Source organism: Leuciscus leuciscus (assembly GCF_965113295.1).
Source record: "Leuciscus leuciscus genome assembly, chromosome: 22".
Classification (NCBI taxonomy): Eukaryota; Metazoa; Chordata; class Actinopteri; order Cypriniformes; family Leuciscidae; genus Leuciscus; species Leuciscus leuciscus.
This window is the reverse complement of record NC_138746.1, coordinates 9,250,665-9,275,888: the sequence shown is the minus strand read 5'-3', so window position 1 is coordinate 9,275,888 and position 25,224 is coordinate 9,250,665. Positions and strand designations below refer to the sequence as shown.

Sequence of the window (25,224 nt, the reverse complement as noted above, 5' to 3'; positions counted from 1 at the left end):
AAGAATCCCCATGATAACAGTAGTAGGCTATAGCCTGTTTCAACAGCTAATGTCACACAACACAAACGTGGCATTACAAATCGAAGACAATAAAACAAAACAAACATTAAACATAACTAATATAAAAAACAAAATACAAAAAATTTGAATTATTTCGATGTTCCTTTAGTAATATAATTTCTGAGATTATTATTATACACATATGTAAATCCGTTTTAATAACTTAAAAGATTATTGTTGTTTAATGATTTTTTTTATTCGCATAAAAAAAGAATAACGTTGCTCGAGGATTGCATGAGACACTGATAATATTTCTTCCTTTGACCTCAGCAGAGGAGGCGGCAACAGTGTCTCTCTATTGTTTTAATTTAGCAATAATTGTGTTAAAAAACAATTCTAATGACAAAATGATAAATAATTATCACAAAGAATGTTGATATTTCAATCACGGGACGGCATATTGTCTGTACTGTAACACTGTACAAAGCTGAAAATGACGAATCCCCCTCCTTGAAGAAATGGTATGCGCGGTTCCTATGCGCTCAAGTCTGTTGTTCTCTCCTACAGTGACTGGGTCGTATTCTTACTATGGAGACTAACAGCAATAGAAATAGTGACAAATCTCAATTCTAAATACCAAACAACGAACATGGCTGCTATAAGGAAAAACAAATCTCCTGTAATGACCGCTTCCGTAAGGTAATTATTGTTTTCCGTCGTTTATTTTAGTGCCGGTTATATTATAGGCACAATGTTTTTATTTTTAAAATGACGGTTGGAGGATTGCAGGCCAACCGTCCTCGCGCGCCACAACCATTTAAATATATCGTGTCAAAAAAAAGCTTCGGTATAGTAAGATGCTAAAATGACCAGTTATTCAATAAAAATGTAATTAGCTAGTAGCAGATAGGCCTAGTTGTCGTTGAGCTAAGTGTCGAGCGCCCCCGCCCACCCCTCAGCGTGAAGTCATTATTCTCGCTTGATTTGTGATCCTCTGAGACACTTCTTCCGTTTCCAAGATGGTGACAGCACAGGGAGATTGTAAACATCCGTTCGCCTGGGTTTTGGTTAAATATGACCTCAAAGATATGGATTTTGCTATGTCTTGATATCAAACATCAAATCGATCCTTTCTTCTTTCGGTCATTACATGATAAATTCAGTATAACCATTGATATTTGACTTCATTGTCGAAATATATCAAAGTTACGTTAATTTCCCTCAAAATTACGTGTCCCTAAATCCATTTTAGCTGCACATTTGGTTTTGAATATACATATCTAAAAACAAATATGCTGATAGTGTCCAGTTGTGATAGTGTACAGTTGTAGTGCTTCAGCCTACTTTTATATGCTCATGGCCAGTGATGAATATGGTGGATTTGGATTTGGATTCTCAGCACCATACTTGATCATGTTAAAGGGAGTAATTCACCCAAATATGAAAATTCTATATTCATATTGTTGATTCAAAATCCTATGCTGTTAATGTGTAGTTCAGACATATTTCCATAAACAATTTGAATAATCTTCTCTCAGCAAACAAGAAAAGTTTATAGTGACCACTCAATGACTCCTTTCACAAACCAATTGCAAATGTTTTTTGAAAGTGTAATCTATTAAATATAATCTACAAATAATTAAATACCATTAAATATTTTATTAATGAGTAGTGCTTGTTTTGTGGGTTCTTAGGCAGACCTTGGCAAACTAGGCCAGTTGGAAAAAAATAACTATAATTATCCTTTTTGAATTATACACATATTAAAAATTGATTGAATTAATTAAAACTTTTAGACACTCGTTTATGAGTTCACCAGATAAACGTCATCCAGCTGCGATTTAAAAAAAAATGTTTTGAAACCAATGTTCAAAACAGTATGGCGTAAAGAAGTCTCAATTTCTGAATTCACATGGGTTTGATACACATGTGAACCACTGATTCGAAATAAATATGTTTCAGAAGCACCTATCACCTAGAACCAGTGGTGTTTGAGGTTATACATTTTTTAAGTAAGGAATAATTGATGATGGGCCATTGAATTATTAGAAAAATAAACTGTATGTTCTCTAACATAATAAATAATACATGCATATGCCATATACATAATAAAACGTAATTGTATGGCAAAAAAACATGGAAATAATGTGTCGTTTTTATCCTATTTACTATAATTATTATTTGCTTGGTCAGTTGTCGTTGTGGGTTTTGGTTCTTTTGCTGTTGTGTAAGGACCTTTGAAATAACTGAAATCATTTGGCTAAGTGATATGAAACTGTAATACGGTCAAGGCCTGCCTGGAATTACTTTAGCTGTGCTTTTCCCTGAAAATAATTGCACACCTTAGAACGTCCATCAACCAATCAGATTCAAGATTTCAACAGCCTTGTAGTATAAGAATCTTTAATGAATGCAATGGCTCTTGTATAAAGAGATTATCAGTTAATAATGACATCAAATTATGTCTGTTCCTCACAAATAAATCACATGGCTTCTAGTGGATGAGTGAGTCATATAAATTACTTATATGTCCTTATGTGGAAAAGAGCTGTATAAAGGTTTGGACGGACATGAGGGTGAATAAATAATGATTTTTCAGATTTTCTGACTAATAATGAGTCCTATAAGGAGTCCGTCCTTCCTATTTCGAGTAATGCAGTATTATATTGTTTTGTATAGGGTTTCGTTATTTCCTGAACCATGTTCGGTGACTGTAATGCAATGCTGTTTTGCAGCTGCTCCCGCTTACGGCAGGTCCAGGCTCTGCTAAGGGATGATGTTAAAACAGCTCCAGATGGTATCCTTTGCTCCCTGGGTGAGTTAATTAATCAATATCACCTGTGCTCTTTCACTCATGTAGCCTAATCTTTACTCCAAAGAGACAGGTGGAGATGGCTTGCTCCAGTGAGCCACCTGTAAGTAATATGCTGTGTTTGTGTTTGATTTTTCAGGTATTGACAGCCGCTACAATGAAGGCTGCAGCGAGCTGGCCAGCTACCTTCTCTGTGGCTTGTATAAACACAACCATTTTGACATGGATCAGATCCCAGAGGACTTCCCAGAGGAAGTATTGGATGGTACGGCAACCTCTCATCCATTAATATTCACTAATAAGCTATTTAATTGCAGTCAGTCATTCTTGGTACTAGGAATGAGCACATTTGTTGTACATCTTTTTGACTTTGTGCTGTTGTATGATTGCTTTTTCCTAGATGTGATCATCCTTATTAAGACAGAGTGTGTCCATCTGTACTGCAACCCAGTGAATTATGGGTACTTGCTTCCCTATGTATCTCACTGGAGGAATCTGCAGCTCCATTGTCTGACTGAGACAGAGGTAATGATCTACTCTACTGCACTGCTTTTCATCATCTCCACATCTTTACTAGGGATGCACCTATATTACAATTTGAGCTGGAAGAATAAGAGGGTATGCATTGACATCACTTTGCCACCAGAACACGTCCCCCTCATCCAGACTGAGTGGAAAAAGAGCCTGCTGCGTGACTGGATTTAATAGGGGAAACTGCGTGACTGGATTTAATAGGGGAAACTGCGAAAACGCGAGTAAAACAAACGATTATTAGTTTAAACTAAAGGTTGGACTCGATATAGTGTTCCTTACAACTTACCAAAGATCCAGTGATCCATAGGTATTGACATGCAGCCAGGAATCTTGTTTCCTGTCATTTATATGTCCCTTTTTTTAACGCCGGGGAAATACATAAAGCAAATTTGCTTGTGAATGCTTTATATAAATACAATATAGGTAGGTCTAAATCCGGGTGATCACTTCATCAATATATATATACACACACACACACACACACACACACACACACACACACACACACACATAAACTTGTATAGTTTTTTATCAGTGTTTATTTAAAAAACGTCCAATTATGCAGAATATAAGATGGTAAATATTGACGAGTTGTCAATACAGTGTATAACAATACAATATAGGGTATGATTTTATCCCTAAATTCAGTATATTCTCTTTTCTGTAGCTTTCGGCAGTCTGTAAAAAATATACCTCAGATTTCTTGTCAAATCTAGTTGTACAGTCAATCAAAAAGCTTTTTCTCGTTTTAGATGTGTTTTGTGTATTTTTCGAGGCATTCACGCTGAAAACAAATGCTGCCACTCAGTCTTTTTGCCACTTAGTGGGCCTAACCGCAGTTACTCCAGCCGACGGTGACGTCACACACATACTCTCTATAGGCTGAACATTTGTTTTATATATTGTGGCAGATGTTCAAAATTCTATACTATTTTGTCTAATTATAAAAACACACACGTACACATTTAAATGATAAAATATATTAAATAAATTATAATATATATATATATATATATATATATATATATATATATATATATATTATATATATACAGTATATACTGTATATATATATATATAAATTGTGAGATTTGCTAGAGATTACATTTAACCATTATTAGTGTTCTTAAATATTAATTTTAAGTGAGAAAGACATCTAAATGTAAATAAAGAGGGGAAATAGCATTTAAACAGTCAAATATCTGATCATATATTTCCAATGTTGACTGTCTGTCACACACTCATATTCATCCACTGGTTAATTTATCTCAGATCACCTATTAGTTGTTTTTTTCACCTATTTTGCTGTTTATCTCCTAGTATGAGGATGAAGAGGTTGCAGAGGAATTTAAGATCTCAAGTTTTGTGTCTATGGTTCAAGACTGCCATTGTATTGGAATCCCCTACAGTTCACATGGTAAGCATGTGATACACCGATGTAGGTATTGAACACGTATTGTACTTTTGCCCATCATATTTATGGTTGATTCATATACTCCATAGACCAAGTTCAGAAGTTTGACATGTTTATGTTGGAGAAATGGCCCATCATTCAGGCATTTGCCTTGGAAGGAATCGGGGCTGGAGGGTTTTTCACCATGAAATATAAGGTTTCGTATTTCTACTCTATTACTTATACATTACTTCATGGGTAGTATATACTTTGTATAACTTCATGGGTAGTATATACTTTGTATAACTTCATGGGTAGTATATACTTTGTATAATATATAACAGTTGTATATTATATAATATGATTGATACTAAAGTAAAGGCATATAAACTGAGACAGCTATTGTTATTATGTCCTGCGAAAAAATTGTTTGTCTTGCATCTTGTAGCTCACAGATGTAAGTCAGAGACTCTGGCAAATCTACAGCAGATTGGACCCAGTGTCTCTAGACTGCCTTCTCAATGAGGTAAAACACTTGCATAGATCGAAGCATGATTGTTTACCTTTCACATGCCCATGCACCCATTTTTTCTTATACAAGAGTGGGTGTGATATTCTCTCACAGGACCTTCAGCTGTTCGAAAGACAGTGGAGCTGTCTGTTCTCCAGTATGGAAATTGAGAGTGCACTGTCCATGCAGGAGCTGTCAGAGGCCCAAGTTGCAGAGGTACTGTTTGTAATATTACCATAATTTTGCAACAATTTAAAATCGAAATTAAATATCAAAGTTGGTTTATTTACTTTCAGGTGAAGTCACATAGGTTGCATGAGCTGGAAAAAAACTTGTTAACCAAATGTCAAATAGCTATTTAGGCATTGTAGTTTCCACAAATGTCTGCAAACTCAAATTTAGGGCTCCCATCTGGTTTTTAGCCATTTCATGTGGCTGTAACAGTCACTGAAAATAATGTGGTGGTGATGATTCATTGCATGATGCCTAATCTCATTTTCTGTGTCTTTCAGCCTTTCAGAACGTATTATTCACATGGTCTTATTTCCAGCAATATCACAGACAAGAGGTATTTCCATATGATACAGTAGCTCTTATTTCCAAGATGTTCTGGAGGAATTATTTCTTTGTAAGGCATATGATGCATTTTACATTGTTTGTACTACAGTACAAGCAGGCAGCCATTCGTTTTGTTTGGGAGTCACTCTACTAAGGAAGATCTGGAGAACTACTGTTTCACCTTTCCATCTGAAGGCCACCATATCCGCAACACAAGCCCTGCTGGGGGTGTTGCAAAACATATGGTGAGACAGCGCCACACAGCGGCATGATGACTCGGCCCTCAACTTACATGAATTCCTTTCCTTCCTTTATGTATTTTTATTACAACAATTTGATATCTCTCTCACAGCTGCTGCAATGTGTTGCTCCTAAAGGGCCACTAGCCTGCGCTCGAACCTATTTCTTTGGAAGCACACATGTCCCATACTTGGGTAAGTGTACCTCTGGAGGATGTCTTTAATGAAATCATTTTCAATTTCTCTGCACTGTGTGATGTTTGTTGGTTTTGTTAATCCAACAGGAAATGACAAAACCCAGCAGAAGAGCACAGATCTCCAGTAAGTTCTCCAATCGTGCTTTGTACCGTGTTTTGATCAATGGATTGCTACTAAATTTAGACCTGTTGTGTTACAGGCTGCTTTCACATATCTACTCAGCTGCGGTTCAGTCTGTACTGGCAGGAATCAAATGTTTCTCTATCAACTCCAGTGATAGAAAGGTAAAATTACACTCTCAGAACTGTGACGAACATTAATGTAGGATTTACATTAAAAGTAAATTTTATTTACCAATAAAATAAAAAGGCAACTTAAAGGGTTAGTTCACCCAAAAATGAAAATTATCTCAGTAATTACTCACCCTCATGTTGTTCCAACCCCGTAAGACCTTCGTTCATCTTCGGAACACAAATTAAGATATTTTTGTTTAAATCTGAGAGCTGATCACTCCTCCATAGGCTTTTAAGTGATTGAAACTTGCTGGCCCAGAAAAGTTATTAAAGAGATCGTTAATATAGTCCAAGTGACTACAGTGGCTCAATCTTAAGTTTATCAAGCAACGAGAATACTTTTGTGTGCAAAAAACAAACAAAAATAACGACTTTATTCCACTATTAATTTCCTTCTCTCTGGGCCTCGTAGTGTTTAAGCGTAGCGCGTCTGTGTTGCACGTCACCACGCATCACACACATGACAAGCATCGACCAATAGTGAGCCTACGTGGTGACGTGTAACACAGACGCGCAGCGCAAAAACACTACGTAAACTAACTCGAGGCCCAGAGAGAAGGAAATGAATAGTGGAATAAAGTCGTTATTTTTGTTTGTTTTTGCGCACAAAAAGTATTCTCGTCGCTTGATAAACTTAAGATTGAGCCACTGTAGTCACTTGGACTATATTAACGATCTCTTTAATAACTTTTCTGGGCCAGCAAGTTTCAATCACTTTGAAGCCTATGGAGGAGTGATCAGCTTTCAGATTTAATCAAAAATATCTTAATTTGTGTTCCGAAGATGAACGAAGGTCTTACGGGGTTGGAACAACATGAGGGTGAGTGATTACTGACAGAATTTTCATTTTTGGGTGAACTAACCCTTTAAGATGGAAGAGCAATCTTTGAATGTGGGTAAATTTTTTCCATTTCAGAAATAGCCTTCCGATAACTATAACCATAAAGTTTTAAAAACTCCAAAGGTGCGGTCGCACTAGCGAAATTTTGCGGCAAAAAAGGTACATTGTTCATTGTCAAGTGTAGCGATGCATGAAGCACAGCTCACACAGAAATCATTTTCAAACCAAGCAGCTTTCTGTCAGTCAAAAAGTGAGTGTGTGACGAACTTTAACAAACCCTGCAAAGTCTGCATGGGGAAATCTTTCACCCTCAAGAAATTCCACATCGCATGGATTCCTATTAGGATGACTGGATTTTACCCATGAAAATTCGCTGAACAACTGTAAATGTGATCGCACCTTACGAGAACAGTGGAGTCCATGCCACAACTATAACACTAATGACACAGAGGAATGATATTGTTGAATTATTGCTGGAACTACTTTCAGAGAGAATTCATATAATAATGATAAAAAACATTAACAGCCAATCAAATTCTTTCCTACTTTATAGCACATGCTGCAGTTTTCTGGTTGTGTGGATGCTAATATAGCTATCGTTATAGTTTTCATTCTTGGTGTGAATGGGCCTTTATTACAGTCAATTTATGATGCCATCATTATGGGTATAGAAATATTGCTCAGGTTATTATAGTAAATGATGTACACATTTTTTCAAGGCAAAGGATGTAGCAGAACAAACGTTTCAGCTGGCCTTGGACAATTTTGGGTTGATTCAGTACAAGGGAGCTCTCAGGTATGCAACTCACACAGAAATCACACTCTGTGGCTATAAAAAGGGCCAGAAGAAATCTGAGGAGACTTTATTTATTTATTTTTTGCTGCATTTTCTGAGCTGGTTTAGCAATGAGTTCTATGATTGGATTTAAACATTATCAAATCTGTTAAACAGCTGAGAGCACTATTTTCTTATCAGAAGGTGAAGTATGATCAAATTATCCAAATTTTTATTAAAAACACAAGAGAATGTGTAGAACTGCCAGACGTTCCAGTTGGCGTTCAAATCTGGCGTTTAATTGGCGTTCAAATCTGCTTAACTTTCTCTGGGGTTCTGAGCATTCAGATCACTTGTGGGCCTTCGCTATAACACTGGTTACTAAAAGTGATGTAATGTGAGAATTTTCTGCTTGCATTGTGAATTGAAAATATACTTTGTCTACTTAATTTAGGTCCAAAGCTGTGTTTAGCATACAGGCTGTCAATAATGAGGGAACGTGAGTTTCTATACACACACAGATATTCCCTTCACATGTTACACTGTATTATACACTTTCCATTTTCTGTTCTTTCAATTGGTTTATTTTGTATTTCATAACTGATATATAAGATAAACAATCTTCGTTTACACAGAATCATTCCCCTCAGTGATGAGGACAGTCGCTTTCTGGTAAAAACTGTGAGTAAAAACTTTTCAAGCCCAGCTGCAGCTTTTCATTGTATGGCTGACTAAATATTTTCATTGTACAGCTGACAAAAAATGTCTGACTTCTTCACAGGCATCCATGATGGTGTATGATATCCCAGATCCCCAGTGTGGAGGAAACCTAGGATCAATAGTTTTCTCTGAATCCTTTCTAGAGTCCAGCGTTTACATTCAGCAGAGAGGTAAGAATCCATTTAGTGACTGTATTCAGTTAAAGACTTAATGAAGGTGAATGTTGTTTGTATGTCTATGTGGTGTTTTTAATGTACTTCAAGACAAACCATGTGCAAATTCATCAGTCAACACTATTGCTGAGTATTTTTTTCTTAAAAATGATACACCAACTAACTTTTTAAAGGAACACGCCGACTTTTTGGGACTTTAGCTTATTCACCATATTCACCGTATCCCCCAGAGTTAGATAAGTCCATACATACCCTTTTCATCTCCGTGTATGCCGTAACTCTGTCTGACGCACCCACCGCTAGCCTAGCTTAGCACAAAGACTGGAGGTAAATGGCTCCAGTTAGCATACTGCTCCCAATAAGTGACAAAATAACGCCAACATTTTCCTGTTTATAGTGTACAAATAACAAGGTCACATGACACACCGCCATCTTCTAACTGTATACATACTGGGAAATATATTCTCAGAAGGCGAAGCACTGCTACTTCTGCAGAGTGATTTACTCCAACTAGCGGTGAGTGCTTCAGACAGAGTTACGGCACGCACGGAGATGAAAGGGGGATGTATGGACTTATCTAACTCTGGGGGATACAGTGAATAAGCTTAAGTCCCAAAAAATCGGCATGTTCCTTTAAGTGCTGAAAAACTGGACTTGTGACTGCAAGGCATCTCTTCTTCTGCAGATGGCGCCCTTTCCTCTGATAGCTGTTTCACTGTGCTCACCTCCTCAGTTCCTCGCTATGTCTGCTGGCTGGTATAGTGCACTCCTTTTCTCTCTCTACATGTGCAGAGATCATTTTTGATTAAATGCTGAGTTAATTTATTATTTTTAACTTCTGTGTGTTATAGGTAGATGAGGCTGATGTGCGAATGTCTGAACAGGCTCAGCATCTGCTGAAGGTGAAGTTTCACAATACAGTGGTTTGGTAAAACATTGAAGCTCCTCCCTCATGCTGTTCTAACTCCTGTATATGCTTTAATATCTGTGTGTGTAAAAACAGGAAGAGGATGGTACGTGTTTGGGCATTCCTCTTACAGTGAGAGACTCTGCCTACATGTTCTCCAACAGCCTGCTCTCTACACCGGAGGAAGGTCAGATTTCACCTCTATTGGAAGGTCATCGATTCAAGTAGTCCTTGTGAACAGGCAATAATGCTTTTGTAATGTTTTTATTGTCTTGTAGGGAAGCTGGTGTTTTTCTCTGAGGGTATCCTGTTTGTACATCCACATTATGGCTCCATCACACTTTCTATGAGTCACATCAACACAATTAAACTCTATGATGGGGTGAGCAATGTTCTCATTCATGATATATGGGGTCAGAAGTGTGCAACTTGATCAAAAGTGACATTTACAATTTCTATTTCAATTTTCAGCTTTACCATCACAGGAATAGATTACATTTTAAAATATATTAAAATAGAAACCAGCTATTTAGATTGTAATAACATTTCATAATTCTATTGTCTTCATTGTATTTTTTTATCAAATAAAAAAATTTAGCCTTTGTAAGAATAAGAGACCATTCAAAAACATAAATTTTCTACTTTTGAACGATATGCATATATTATCAGTGATGTGTTTATATTGACTAAATGTATATAATGTTTTTTTTCCTCACAGGGCTCTCTGTCTGATATTTCAGTGCTGTTCATAGAGTATCAGACCTCTCTGCTCCGACACCTTCCATTCTCTTTACACAGCACTGAGCTCTCTCTGGCCATCGCTGTACTTCCCAGAACCAAGAGCTACAAAAGCTTCTATTCACAGGTGCTCACACACACATACATATGCAGGTGGAACATTTAGGTTTCTGTCGTCCTGCAGAGTTGTTGTATTCTGTGTTTAGTGTTTGGTTGTAAATGAGTCGTGATATGATTTGCAGGTCCTGCCAGCTTGGCATAAGTCAGACTCTGGACTGAGAGTGCAGCACGTCCTCCATGATCAGCTGAGCCCTGAGCACAAGAACATGTGAGATAACACTTCATTCTGCATTAGCTCAGCCAACAGCATAGGGCCTGATTTGTTAAGATCTTATTTTGTGCTTGAGCCCAGAGGTATCATGATGTAGCATATGATGGTATCCGATGACGTGTTTCCTCTCAGGTACTTCAGGCTGTTTAAGCTTCATGAAACACATTCTCCAGCGGCAAACAGCCACAGAGCTGTTCTGAAGACTGCTTATCCACAGCTGCCAGAGCAGGACAGGTAACACACACACAAACATGTACACAAATAGACCTCGTACTATCCAGGGATGATGTGGCACAATGTCAAGCGATAAATCAACTTATTTCTTGTTAGTCTGAACTTTTGACCTAACAAGCTATGACTATGACAAGACATTTTGCCGATTGCTTGGTTTTTGTCTTTGTGTCAATTAGGGCTGAACGATTAATTGCATTTGCGATAATATCGCGATATGATGAAACGCGATTTTTAAACCGCAAAAGCTGCGATTACACTCTGGTCACGTGACACGCGAGAGAAAAGCAGTCATCAGCATCAACTTGGCACGCTACGCATATAGGCCTGGCATACAGGAAAGAACAGTTTATGTTTGATTTATGTGATATTATGTTATAATATATATAATTCATATATAGCTTAATAATATATTCAGAGAATTTCAGAATCGAGTCTGAGCTTAGTTTTTAAACAGATGCGTGATGACGCTGCGTGTGCTTAGAAACAGCCGTATTCTCTCTCTCTCTCTCTCTCTCTCTCTCTCGCTCTCTCTCACACACACACACACACACACACACAAAACCTTCCGAAAAATAATATTTCATAAAGTTCGGAAAGGTTTAAGCGAATTACAAGGACATTCGCGGGCTTTATCGCACTGGTTTGCTTGATGTTACTCTTGCAGTTCGCGGTCTCGCCCGCCGGAATTTTCCTCACAAATGCTTTACTAAGGCATTATTTATGTCTTTTGGAATGCAGTTGGCTTAATTATATATTAAAAATATGAAAATCACTGAGAAGGCTGCTTTCAATTTAAAATACTCACGAGCGCTTTGTGTACAGCGCTCGCGCATGCGGCTGTGAGCGACTCATTGGTTAAATATACTGGCATCTCAAAATGCTTTTATGACGCGAAATTAATGTAAACACGGTCAGTCATATCTTAAACCAACAGGACAAACCACATCTTATATTTCAAAAGGGATCTGTGCATTAGTGTGAATGCAGCTTATCGTATCTAAACTGAGAAGACAAATCACTCACAGCTCTTGAATGGAAAACGTTCAGACAGCCTACTTTTAAATGCTGAAAGCACTCTTTGTTTATTTGCTTGTAATATGTTTTTTTTTTGTTCCTCTTTATTTACTTGCTTTTATATTTTGAAGCTATATTCGTTTATATAGCCTATTTAAAATTCTTAACATGTTTTTTTTTATAATTATTTTTTTAAATACGTATAATTACACAAATAAAGATTTTAACTGTTATTAAAGCTGCCGTCGGCAACATTTTTTTTTAATTTTCAGTGTAATCGACACTATAATCCGACAGAACAACATAAATAAGGTGGTTTTAGAAAAAAACCCAAGCTTCTAACTCCACCTGGAGCATGTTATTTGTTTTGCAAAAATCCAGCGCTCCCGCTTCAGCAGGTCCAATCAGCGCAGGGGGGTGTGAGATCTGACTGTCAATCACAGGTCGTGCACACGCCACAGATCCCCCTCACTCGCGCACGTTAATATCACATGCACACGCCACACCTGAAGTTCGCCTGGAGATTGCATGAAGCGTGATGGCGGAGAGAAAATCTACTAACAAGCTTCCAATTCCTCGGTTATTGCTATCTATGGATAGATTAGCCAGGGCAGCCTACCTCCGAGTCCATGGTGTTGATAGATGCTGAAGAGACGGACGCGTTCACAGAAAATCAGGTACACACGCACAGTGACGCACTGACGAACACGACCTCGATGGGAGGGTGCTCGCTGGTAGTGGGGAGGGGCATGAGAGTTGTAAACATTCAAAATTTTGGCTAATCGACCCAATCTGGCAGACTTGCCGACGGCAGCTTTAATCATATTAATTACGAAAAAAAGTAGATCATGAGGTGCCTAAAGATTCCCATCCCTACTATACAATGATTTATTGCTTGTCTTTGTCGAATAATACAGAAGATAAAGAACTTAAAAAGTAATCGCATATTAAATCGCAATCGCAATATTGGTTAAAAAAATCGCAATTAGATTATTTTCCAAAATCGTTCAGCCCTAGTGTCAATATGGTCCAAAAATCGGTCTATTTTGCATTATTTAATGTAGGTTAATATATTTTTCTTTTTCATTATAAATTATATCATCATAATCAACTTACATTTCAAATTCTCTAGTATTTTTATATATATATATATATATATATATATATATATATTAGTGCTGTCAAACGATTAAAATATTTAATCGCATTAATGTCATAGTTAACTCGCGATTAATTGCACATTTTTATCTATTCTAAATGTCTCTTGATTTCTTTTTGTCCCATTCTTTTTTTCTCATTTTAATGCTCTTATCAACATGGAAAAGTGGATCGGCTTGCTTTGTGCAAATGTTTTTTTATTGAAAACAACATTGGCATATACTGTAGTGTTCAATTTCACACTAACATTCTCACTTGGAGGAAATAATCTCTCAGACAGTGTTACACTGTCGATCAATAAAAGGGTGAAAGAAATACTGACGAGGTCCTGATATTGACGAGGGGGCGGAGAATTCGCATCAGCTGTGTGTGTGCTTGGCCATCAAGTGGTGTTTCAGACTGGACGTGCTGCGATGATCGCTCAGTTCACAACGACAAAACGCACAGATCACTTTGGTCTTGTCAATTGAGTCGTTTGGCAACTTTTTAAAAGTAAACTTTCCATTCAGAATCTTATTGGCATCCATTTCGGCGTCTTGCGCTCATCATTCATCCACTCAAAACGTAACGTTAAAGGGGGTCGCACAGTGGACGAGAAGCGAAGCGCAACGCCTCGTATTTAAAATTCGAACACATTATTCTCTATGAGTGTACACCAAACCAGCGGCTCCATTCTGCGTTTTTATTGCTGGCCATGAACTGAGAAAGTGCGCGTCCGATGTGCGATACAAGTTGTCCTAGACGCGGCTTCTCGTCCACTCTTTGGCCGGCTCGCAAGCCAAATATATATATATATATTCTTATTTTCTTATTGATTTACATTAAGTTTGTTGCTTTGCTTATGCACATTGGTGTTCAGGTTTCTACAGCATTTTGCCATCAGCAGTAGCGTGGGAGAAGAGTCTGTCTGTAGCGACCACTTGTCTACTGTGTTTTCAGACACCATGCCTGAAAACACCATACCTGAATCCAACAAAAAGGTGAAGTGCATTTGTATACACGGAACACAGTCATACATAATCTAGCCGACAGGTCATGCTGGAGGAAACAGACCATATTAATAATAATAGATAAATGTGTTTGTGTGTGTAGGTGGTCCTCACTATCATTTCAGGCTTGCCGGGCAGTCATAAGAAGAATCTGTGTGATTTTTTGATGGAAGTTAATCAAAATAGCTCCAGGTGAGAGATCAATCAAGATGCCATGAACTATCATTTTAACTATACTAATACATTTAAAATTGGATGTGGGAGATTCCTAGTGAGCGATATTTATGACTTTAATATGTTTTGCTGTACTACCATTGGAAGATGATTCAAACCTAATTGCAATTTGTACTTTGTGTTCTGCTGCACTCTTTAAGTAGAAGGTTGGAAATTGTGACTTTCTGAGTTCAGTGGAAAGTATTTTAGATCATGGTGCACAAATTACTATCTTTAGTCTCCTAAACTGAGTACTGTTTGATTGTTAGGTGGGAGGTGTTTTGCCCTTCTCTGGAGGGCTCTGAGGATTTCAGTGCATCACACCTTCAGCGGTTCCTGAGCAGTCTTCTGGCCAAACAGAGGGACACAGATCTGAACTCATCCAGAGTTCTGCTGCTTATACCAGGGTAAGATAGACATGAACACTGGCTCAGAACCTTTTGATTGTGCACATTGAAGATCACATTTATTTAAGTCGCTCACTATGTATTGAGAAACAATTAAATTAACTGATCATTGTTTTTATGACATGAGTTTGTGTGGTTATGTGTTGTAGGTACACTGATGTGCTGGATGTAATCCAGGCAATCACGGCTCATCCAGACCCACAGGTTCACAGCCAAGTGACAGTGGGTGCCGTCTCAGCCTGTGTCAACCCACTCACATCCTTCATCAAACACAGGCAAGAGTATTTCCACATTCATATTGTAAATGCTGTAATAAGAATTATATGTCATTATGCAATTATAATACAAGTCACTAAAGGGCCTGTTAACACACTGTAATTTCCGGTGGTTGATGTCATGTCTGAAGCTCTCTGAAACTGCTCTTCACAGGCTTCTCTTCCCCAAACTCCTGGAACAGTGCAGTCAGGGTGAGTTTCTCTCAATATGGTGAGCGTATTTGTGCATGTTGTAGAACAGATGATCAGATCTGTTTCTGGTGTGGAACAGATTCTGATATCATGTGGAATAAAAATTTTCTTGGATCTTTAGAGAGAGAATGTTCTTTGTACTATGAAACCTATTATTAAAAAAAACTTGAAAGATTAAAATGAGACTGCCTGGGCACATTTACAAATAAACAATGCAAGTTTCTATAGCCGCTTTTCCTCCGTCAGGCCAAACGGTTCTAAGAATGGTAAGGAACAGTTGTATTTCCACTTGAGCCTGCTATGGCATAATTACAAACCGTTCTCATACCAGAACCATGCTGTTAGAATGTGTTTAGTGACTTCGCAACTCAGGATTTGTCACTTGTCTGTTGCCAGGCTACCAGTTTCTCTGTAGCTGACTAAGCATGCTATTTGAGCTACGTAAACACAAATTATAAAATGAAAATAAATATCCGTACATTTCCTCCATAACGCATTTATTATTAACGTAACTATTACATCTCATATCATTTGTAAACTCTTGTATTACCAAGGCAATGACTGACACATTTGTATTGCATTCCAAAGAGCTCTGTTATCAGCCCCACAGTGGAAAATGAAACCACATCCGTGCCGGCTGGCCCTGAACAGCACGGAATGGAATGGTTAAGCGAAGAGAATGGTTTGGCCCGACAGTGGAAAAACTGCGTATGTCTGCATATTCCTCTGAAAAATCCTATGATTAGAAACAAGAGTTATTTTTAACAACGTCCCTGATCATTTTCGTCTGATATGAACAATATCAATCAAACTGTACTGTAGTGTATGAAGACAGTGAGGCATCACCAATGTTCCCTTAATTAAAGCAGCCTCATTTAACCTCAGCACTTAAGGGGAATTGCCCCTGTAATAAGTGCACTGTAAGTGGTTTTGGATAAAACGTCTGTTATATGATTCCTTATATGAGTTTCTGTTTTAGGTGTTGTCAGCAATGTTGTCTTCACGGGTTTGACTACTGAGCAGAAGCACTCGCTTCTCAAACACATGCAGCAGCTGATCCGTGCAGCCAATCCCAGAACTGCATTTATCTTGGCAGAAAAAGGGGTGGTTCGAAGGTTTGTACAATGATAATTCCTCTGACATACACTCTCACTTAAATGTAATGGTAATTTTGAATGTTTTTTTGTATTGTAGGACTGAAGATATAAGTCTTATTCTGGATGTCAGCAGTTTCTCACAGTCTCATATGATCAATGCACGATACCTTCTGTATCCTGGCTGGTAATAGTCTCGTTCTCTCCTCTTCTTAGTATATGTGTGTACATACAAGTGGATGTTTAATTATACTGGACTATACTGTGTATTGTTTCAGGTGGGAGGGCCGGTTTGTGTCTGGAAATGGAACTTTGTCTATTTCTCAGCATCGTATTGAGTTCAGTCGTCCATTAGAGAGAGCGTTATTTCTGCAGCGCTGCAAAGGTAAGCATCTTTTTGTGTGTATTTATCATCATCAATAAGACTGTCACAATCATGACATTCTGGTTTGTTGATTATTTGTATTACAAATAATTAGCAATTTAATTGTCTTTTTTGTTAATTTCACTTGTAGTGTAACTTAATACACATACATACCTTAATTGAATCATACCTAAATACAATATGTTTGATTTCCTTTGTAAATAAATATTGCACAGAGCACTGTTGTTATTAACTAAAAAAAGACCACTGAAATTGTTTTCATTAATTGAAATGAAACTGAAATAAAATAAAATAAAATATAAATGTTTGATTAAAAATGAAATAAACGAAAATTGGAAATTGATTGCCTTAGCAACTAACTGAAATAGATTAAATTACTTATTTTAATTAAATTACTACTACTAAAACTTAAATAGAAATATATAAAAAAACATAAGCAAAAACGATAGAGTAAACGTATACTACAAAAAGCATATACAGTAAACATTACTAAAACATGAACAACATTATTAAAACATAAACAAAATTTTTTATGAAAACTGAAATGTTAAAAATAGCAGCTAATTCAATATATTATATTATGCTAAAGTATATAAATAATAATAAATTGTCACTGGCACAGAGTAGAATGACATAAAGAATAATAAGTAAAATATTTATTTTATTATTCCCTAAATTCTTCACACAGGATTGTAAGGTGGTCTGGATAAAACCCTCAAATTTTCATTTTGCACAAAATGTATTTATTTATTTATTTATTTAAAGATTAAGAATGTAAATTGGGTCACTTGCAGTTACAAGCAGAATCTCTTGAGATGGTCTGAATTCTCGCATAATGCACATTAATGCATTGAAAAGAGACGAAAAATTTGCATTTAATGGCATATTCACTTTAAAATATTTTTTTTTTACTCAAAGTAAAAACAACTCACTTTTTCTCTGTCTTGGTTTCTTTTCTCAGCTCTGAAGTCCTCTCTCAAACCTAGCCCTTTCACAGGAAACATCTATCACATCAGTGGGAAAGTGCTATTCTCTGGTAGGGCAATCTGTTTTCATCATCTCCTGCTAGATCTGCGTTTGTTTTATGGGAAATACAGTGTGACATAGTCAAGAATCAACTAAAATTGTTTATAAATATATATTGTTTGATTCCAAGATGTCTCTTGCTCTGGTTTTGTCTGTGTAGTTAATGTATGATTTTCCTATGAGAAGTAGTAGGCAGGGGGCCTGTGGGGTAACGCCACACGGTAGGACTCTCACCTCTGAATCCTCAAAGTGATGTGGCCTGCACACATCTATTCTCATGTTTTTTTTTTCTCAGTCGTTTCTTCCTGTGGTCACGTTTTTTGGAGGGTTTTTTTTTTTGTGACTGTCCTCTGTTCCTTTGAATCTGTGGTGTAGTTGCATGGAGAGAGTGGGCAGATTGACAGAATGGAGAGAGCTGAGTGATTTAATAGTGCCTGAGTTACAGCACGCTAGATAGTGTAGTTCATTTAGGACCCGTACGGTCCGAAACACCATCTGTGATGCCTACTTATCCCCATTAATCATCTGTGTTTTGTTATGGAAATCTTTTGAATATTAATATATAATTTTTTTTTTTTTTTTTTTGGTGCCTACGTTTGGGTTGTTGTGTGATTTATAATTTATTTATTTTTTCAGATCCCTGTAAGTTTTTGTAACATTTTCTTAACATTCAGTGCATTGCGTTCAGTTGTTTTCAAGTTTGACTCCTTGCTTGTTTGTAGAGTGCAGAGTTGTAGTCCACACTGCAGAGGAGTGATTGATGGGATGGATGGCTGTTGGCACGCCATGCTAGACATAGCTCCGTCTGATGACATGCTTGATAAATTAGTGTGCAGCATGTTGGACTCAGTATGTGTGCGTGTGTGTGTGTATCTGACTGCATTTGGTGTCTGTTTTCACTGCAGACAATGACAGACAGATGGAGGTAAACTGTAACTCTATCAGTGGGAATGTGACCGTTGCCCCCGATCAGGGGACTCACCATGGCCCGCGGACAACAAACAACTGTTATCTAATGTTTCACGGAGTGGGGCTCACCCAGGAGGGGTTGAAAGACTGGCTCCGGCATTGTGCCAAACAGGTAAATTCTCATAGGTTAGACCAGGTGGAATCCGCAGCCTTCTATCAAATTGTCTGCCCTAATTTTATGTGAGGTCAAACAGTAAAATGTTTGCTGAGAGCAACTACATTAGTAGCATTATCATATAACCCTAAATATTTAATAAACACAAATTTTATGAATAACGGGCACTCCAATTCGGCAGAGTTTTGTGGATGTGGATGCAGATTTATAGAGAGATATATAGAGATGGAGATTTTAGGCAATCATGCGAGGGTTAGGGCCTGAAAATATCAGTGTGTTTGTGTTTTACAGAAAGTGCTGAAGAAAATCAAGAAAAATCAGAGGACGCTCACTCCACAGGAGATCAAATACATTCACGTGAGTATACACACACTTGCACGCCTTAGTACATCACCAAAACGGATGCTGCTTCGGTGGTTTAAATACTTAAGTACTCCTTTTATGTGTCTCTAGATGAAAAGGCACCTGGATCCTCTCCCTTCTGGTTACTTCTACAACGGTCATCACTTTGTCAGTTTCTTTGGAGAAAAGCAAAACTTCCATCCTCGTATCTTTTAATTCTGGTAACTTGTTAACCAGGTTAAAAATTTCAATTTCATGGTGGTGAAATTTTCTTGGTTACTCTACCGTACAAAAGTTTAGAGTCAGTAAGATGTTATTCAGTTATCTCTTTTGAAAAGTTGAACAAAGTTAAACCAGATATAGTTTTTAGCAAAAGAAATTTACAAAAATAAATTGTAAACGCCTAATAGTTTTACCATACATTTTTCTCGCCATGAAAATAGCCACAGAAGCTGGCATGGCATTAAAAATAAATAAACATTCAGCAAGGATGCATTCAATTGGTCAAAATTGGCAAGGACCTTTATAATAATGTTTCAAAATATTTCAAATAAATGCTGTTCTTTTGAACTTTCTATTCATCAAATAATAAGAAATAATAAGAAATCATGTGACTCTGAAGAATGGAGTAATGTAATAATATTTTACTTATTGTACAATATTTTTTATTGTATTTTTGATCAAATAGATGCAGCCCTGGTGACCATAAGCGACTTTAAAAAAAATCTTACTGACCACAAACTTTTATTTAACTTTAAACCTAATGTCTGCATACTGCAATTGAAGCATGCTGTCGATAACCACAGATAATAATTTTTATCCGATAAGAAGGCTAAAGTTTTGAAAAAATGGCGCATTTGCACAGCTAAGCTTTAATTTTAAGCGTATTACTGTAATGCATTTATACAGACTGAGGCATCAGTTAAAATTATTGTGAGCTGTAATCGACAGCATTAAAACTAATATCGAATATCGACAGTATTGAATATTACTGTGTTTGACAGAACTAATGTGTTCGTGTGATGTTGTGTTGCCATCACATGTTGATTCCTTACATGTGTGTATTCAGTGATGGATCAGTTCATTGATCAATACGTGCACGACGCCAATAAAGAGATTGAGCGCTTCAACAGAGAGGTGGACCTGCAGCCACACGCTGACCTCTTCGACCCCTAATCCCCTCATCTGACAAATTCACTTTCCGGAGAGAGGGAGGGGGGTCACTTTACAATCACTAACGTCCACTATCCAATTACCCACACAAAACCGTCCATTTCACAAGTTAGAATGAGGGATTTGCTGTTGAGGGATGAGGAGGATTTAGCTCACAGTCTGGGAGAAATATCACAGCCTAATGAGAGATCCTTTACCCAGCATACCATGACAGTAAATAATACTAGCACCCTGAGAAAGCTGAAACGCTGTTGTGCAAAGCAGCAATGCGAAAGCCTGTGTAAAAGGCTCACAGATGTGTCAAAACAATCCTGTTAAGAAAATAAATTTTCTCTGTATTACCAAATGAAAGTTGAACAGAAATTAGATATATAAGAAATAGAAATGAGCTCATATATAAAGGATTTCCAGATCGTTACGCTCTTTGCAGCGTGTATGCTGTAGTGGTGAAGCTCCCTGCAGTGAAGGTTGTCCTACTGTAATTCCAGTGCCTAGCAGACATATTGAGCTGAATCGTAATGAAGTTTGTCGGTGAGGCTGAAAGTGATCAAACAGAAGGCTCATTTCCAGCCGTGTGCATCTGGAAAGGCAGGTGCACTGCACCTGCCCTCAGTCAGCCTCTGTCAATCTATCGACCCCTGCTGTGAAGAGCAGGGCTGAGGATCTCTCATGTGCTGCACTTCTCTTTTCAGCCGTTCTGAAGTGATTAACTGAAACAGCGGTGCTTCAAGTCACTCCATTTTGGGAGGGTTAGGATATCAGGGGTTGATGGAGGATTTATTATTAGGAGTTCTAATGTGTTCTTAAACAGATTGACTATTTGATGTTGGGTTCGTATAGCTCCAGGAATTGGTTTGGTGTGTTAAACCTTTGCTTGCCAAGTGTGCGCTGGTACAAAGGCATGGCAGATGCAGAATTAGTGTGCATATATCACCCCTGTACTGTACTAGATCTGTACCGTTCAGTATTACGGTCATATTTTAGCTCTATCCTGGGGTGTGTGTCATTCTATGCATGTTTACTTTGACTAATCACTCACAGCAGGAGAGCAGCAGTGTCTTTTACATGTGTATACACACACATTTGACCTTTTGTCTGTAAGACAAGCCTTAAAAGTAATGCTTTTTAAACGATTACGGCGCCACTAAAAGAGCAGAGAGATGCACTTTTCCAAAGAAACTCGGACACTGCTGGTCTCTTCTGTGCTGCAATATACTGTACCAGTGTTAATACACTACATGGTTAGCAGCTCTTTCACCAAGCCATATTCACTTTTTGGTCAGAGTTACTGTGGAGATTTATGAGCTACATAGTGCTAATGTTGCTATGAGCTTTTTTTAGTGTTCCTTTTGAGATTTATAATATAGTAACTTTGCCTTTTATGTCTCTTGACACTTCTGTACTTTGTCAGTATGCAAGTGCAGTTTTACTCAAGGCCGCCCTGTTGTGAACACACTCTGAAAGGACGTTGCTGAGATGTAGATCCGCACTAAACCGAAAAGCAAAGAGAATCCGACTACTCGCTAATAGGTGACAGAGCCTCAGAGATAACCTGTCACTTCACGAGTGCTGAAACACAATCACCGATGTGCCGCGCTCACACACACGCTCATTTAGCTCGTGGTGTTGCCATTAGTCGGGTTCTACACAGCAGCTGTCCTTAAAGGGTACAGGGCTACAAAACACTTATATAATGTGTAGTTCGAAGTAGCGGCCATTTTTAGCACATACTATCCGCATGTGTTAAGATGTCTTATCAATTTCTATTTATGCTAACAGAAATGCCTTTCACCAAACTGGAACAACCAAGAAAGAAATTGCTAGAGTTCGATCTATTTTTCATATTGGAAAAACTTGATTTATCTTCGCAAATTCTATTTTTCTAATGCTGTGAAATCAATTAAATTGGAGCCAGATGATAGTATTCCTCAGGCGAAGCAGATTCTCTCCTGTGACAGATATTTGGCTGCCGCTGCAGAGTCTTGGCAGAGAGCAGGGGCATCCCCAGGCAGAGCCAAGCACCAGTGTTGGTGAAAGGATAGAAGAATTGTTTGTCTATGTTAGTGTAAAGGGCCAGTAAGGGTCTGCTGATTAACAGGAAGGCACTGGAGGGCCACCGTGTTAAACTCAAGTCAAAGAAAAATTCTTGTCTTAGACTTTGGCTGATGGATTTAGAAGCTTTTTGTCATAGTGAACACTAAGAATCTGGCTTTTGCTCCTCACACAGACGACTCTAGTGAGGCCCTCCAGAGGCACTTCCTGGTATTGTGTGCTTGAACCCCCTCTGGCCCGCACAGCTGTGCTCATCGAGCTGAAGTTAGAGGAATAAAACAGAGTTTGGTGGAAAGATTTTTGACATTAATGTCAAGGATAATCTTAAATTAGTGGCTTCAATGCTATTCAGATAGGAGGGATAGATTTATGTCTTTTTTGTTTTGATTTGCTTAACACAAACCGGCCTGGGTTTTCCAAAAGGTTAAAGAGAAGCACTTTTTATTAGATAAATATTCTGACTTTAAATGGTCACTTTAGGCTTGTTCCTGAGTCCGGACCAAAACTTTTATCTTGTCCCTAAATCTTATTAAAAAAATTAATAACCAAACAGAAGCTGGTCATTCAGACAGCACATGTCTCGTGTTCTCAGGTATCTAGTAGAGTAGGTAACACCAGCATAGAAGTTTTATTTCAAACGTCTTTCACAACCGGCCTACATTTGGTGCATTATTTTGTGGATGATGTGCTGTGCTTCGAGGGCCACAGTAGAATTAGGACAAGCTAAAGGGCTAAATCATTTCCAGTTGCTGCTGGCTGGCAGGGGACAAGCCTGAAAATTGAAATAGCTAAAAATAGGTATTATTAGCTAAACGTTATTTGCACAAAGCTAAACATGCACCCATAAGGTCTTGTGTTGGCGTTATGGGGAAACATTAATTGGACCTTTTTGACTCGGAGGGAAAATGTGGATTCAAATAGATTCACCAGTCTTTACCTCAGTTTCAGAATATCCAGTGCTCGGAGTTCATGATATCTTTGATATCTTCTTAAATTAACAATATTTCAGTTGGTTCTACTTGAAAAGTGCCAAAAGTTCTTAAATAACTTTGTTTTTGTTTTTGTTTAAAGGGGTTAAACAAAAGTTTGTGAAAAATCTAAATTTAAGTGTTGTTTGCACAAAACTACTGTAACTCGTGTTTTCTCCTGTGACTGATGCTTTTTCTATTATATATGGTGTATTTATGACAAAATAACACATTAAAATATTTATAAGCTACTTCCGTTCCGTTGGTGGGTTATTTGTATTGTCTGTCATTCATATTGGTCTATTCAGTGAAACATGCTGGCAACAAACATCTTCAGACAAAAGCAGCCTGGAAGATAAGTGTGTTTGTGTGTGTAAGGTTATCAACTCAGCAGTGGATTTGTCACATGGTGATAACATCTTTAAGGATGCCAAACCCTGCTTAAACGCTAATCTCGGGCCTGCAACAACAGAAGCTATTTATAACCTTGTATGTGTATCTGTAATATGTAATCAAACACTTTTGTGTGTCAAATTGAAGCCTACCATACACATCCTTTTCCTGGCCTTCACTTAGGGTCCCTGCCTGCCCCACCTTCCAAAAGTCTGGTATTCAACCCACTGTGGCTCTAACGCACCCCAAGGATCTACACACACGTCCCAGCCCAACCTTGGCCATATATACAGCCTGCGTTCTGCTCTAAGGTGGGTTCAAAACAATGCGCTCACCCTCTTGCAGATACAATACCCACATTTCTTTCAACTTACATCAGGCTCCCTTCATCTCTCCCTGGAGACGGTACCCACCCTTTGCACACATAGCAGCCATTGTTTCTCACTGGCCAGTGGGACGAGTTCAAGGTTTCATTTCTGATGCACTGGTTGTTATGACTGCATCATGCATACCCTACTATAGCCCGTTTATATCCCATGGCTCCTCATAGTGGGGTAAAGAGAGATTTTGGCACTGGGTGCTTGATCCAGACCCACATTTGGGATGTTGGCAGAATGTACATCAAACCATCTGTTTAGAGTAAAATATATTTGTACATTTATAGCATTTCAAAACTTTTTATTTTTAAAGCAAGTTTAAATCTTTGTTGCATATATACAGTGCCCTCCACAATTATTGAACCCCCTGGTAAATATGATCAAAATTGGCTGTAAAAAATAAATCTGCATCGATTATCCTTGTGATCTTTCATTCAAAAAATGTGCAAAATTCTAACTTTTCATTGAAGTAAAAGAATTGAAAGTGGGGGGAAATCACATTATGAAATAAATGTTTTTCTCCAAAACACGTTGGCCACAATTATTGAAACCCCTAGAATTTTTTACGAGTAAAATATCTCTGAAGTATATTCCCATTAATATTTACCTTTTTTAGTACACCAGGGTGACTAGGAACATGAAACTGTCCAGCTATGACTTCGTGTTTCACAGGAGTTTAAATATGAGGAAACACAAAGGCCAAATCCCCTTAATCATCCATCACAATGAGTAAAACCACAGAATATAGTTCTGATGCGTAGCAAAAGATTGTTGAGCATCACAAACTAGAAAGTGGCTGTAAGACAGTAGCTAAAGAATTGAAAA

At 37.8% G+C, this 25,224-nt stretch overlaps 1 protein-coding gene across 1 annotated transcript; it reads left to right on the top strand.

The window, feature by feature from the left end:
* Positions 1 to 508: 508 nt before the first annotated feature.
* dnaaf9 (dynein axonemal assembly factor 9) lies at positions 509 to 23,880 on the top strand. The gene is made up of 37 exons (XM_082153617.1): positions 509 to 699; positions 2,736 to 2,815; positions 2,952 to 3,077; positions 3,213 to 3,337; positions 4,667 to 4,763; positions 4,850 to 4,956; positions 5,188 to 5,265; positions 5,365 to 5,466; positions 5,763 to 5,818; positions 5,918 to 6,053; positions 6,161 to 6,242; positions 6,332 to 6,368; positions 6,445 to 6,529; positions 8,099 to 8,175; positions 8,609 to 8,653; positions 8,790 to 8,835; positions 8,936 to 9,044; positions 9,733 to 9,803; positions 9,899 to 9,949; positions 10,051 to 10,141; positions 10,233 to 10,336; positions 10,673 to 10,819; positions 10,935 to 11,020; positions 11,156 to 11,257; positions 14,289 to 14,409; positions 14,522 to 14,610; positions 14,901 to 15,038; positions 15,188 to 15,313; positions 15,468 to 15,505; positions 16,485 to 16,620; positions 16,700 to 16,786; positions 16,878 to 16,984; positions 17,946 to 18,020; positions 18,916 to 19,091; positions 19,386 to 19,451; positions 19,548 to 19,641; positions 20,506 to 23,880. The coding sequence occupies exons 1-37, from the start codon at positions 524 to 526 to the stop codon at positions 20,610 to 20,612; spliced, it is 3,576 nt and encodes a 1,191-aa protein (XP_082009743.1). The 5' UTR covers positions 509 to 523; the 3' UTR covers positions 20,613 to 23,880.
* The last annotated feature ends 1,344 nt before the right edge of the window (positions 23,881 to 25,224 follow it).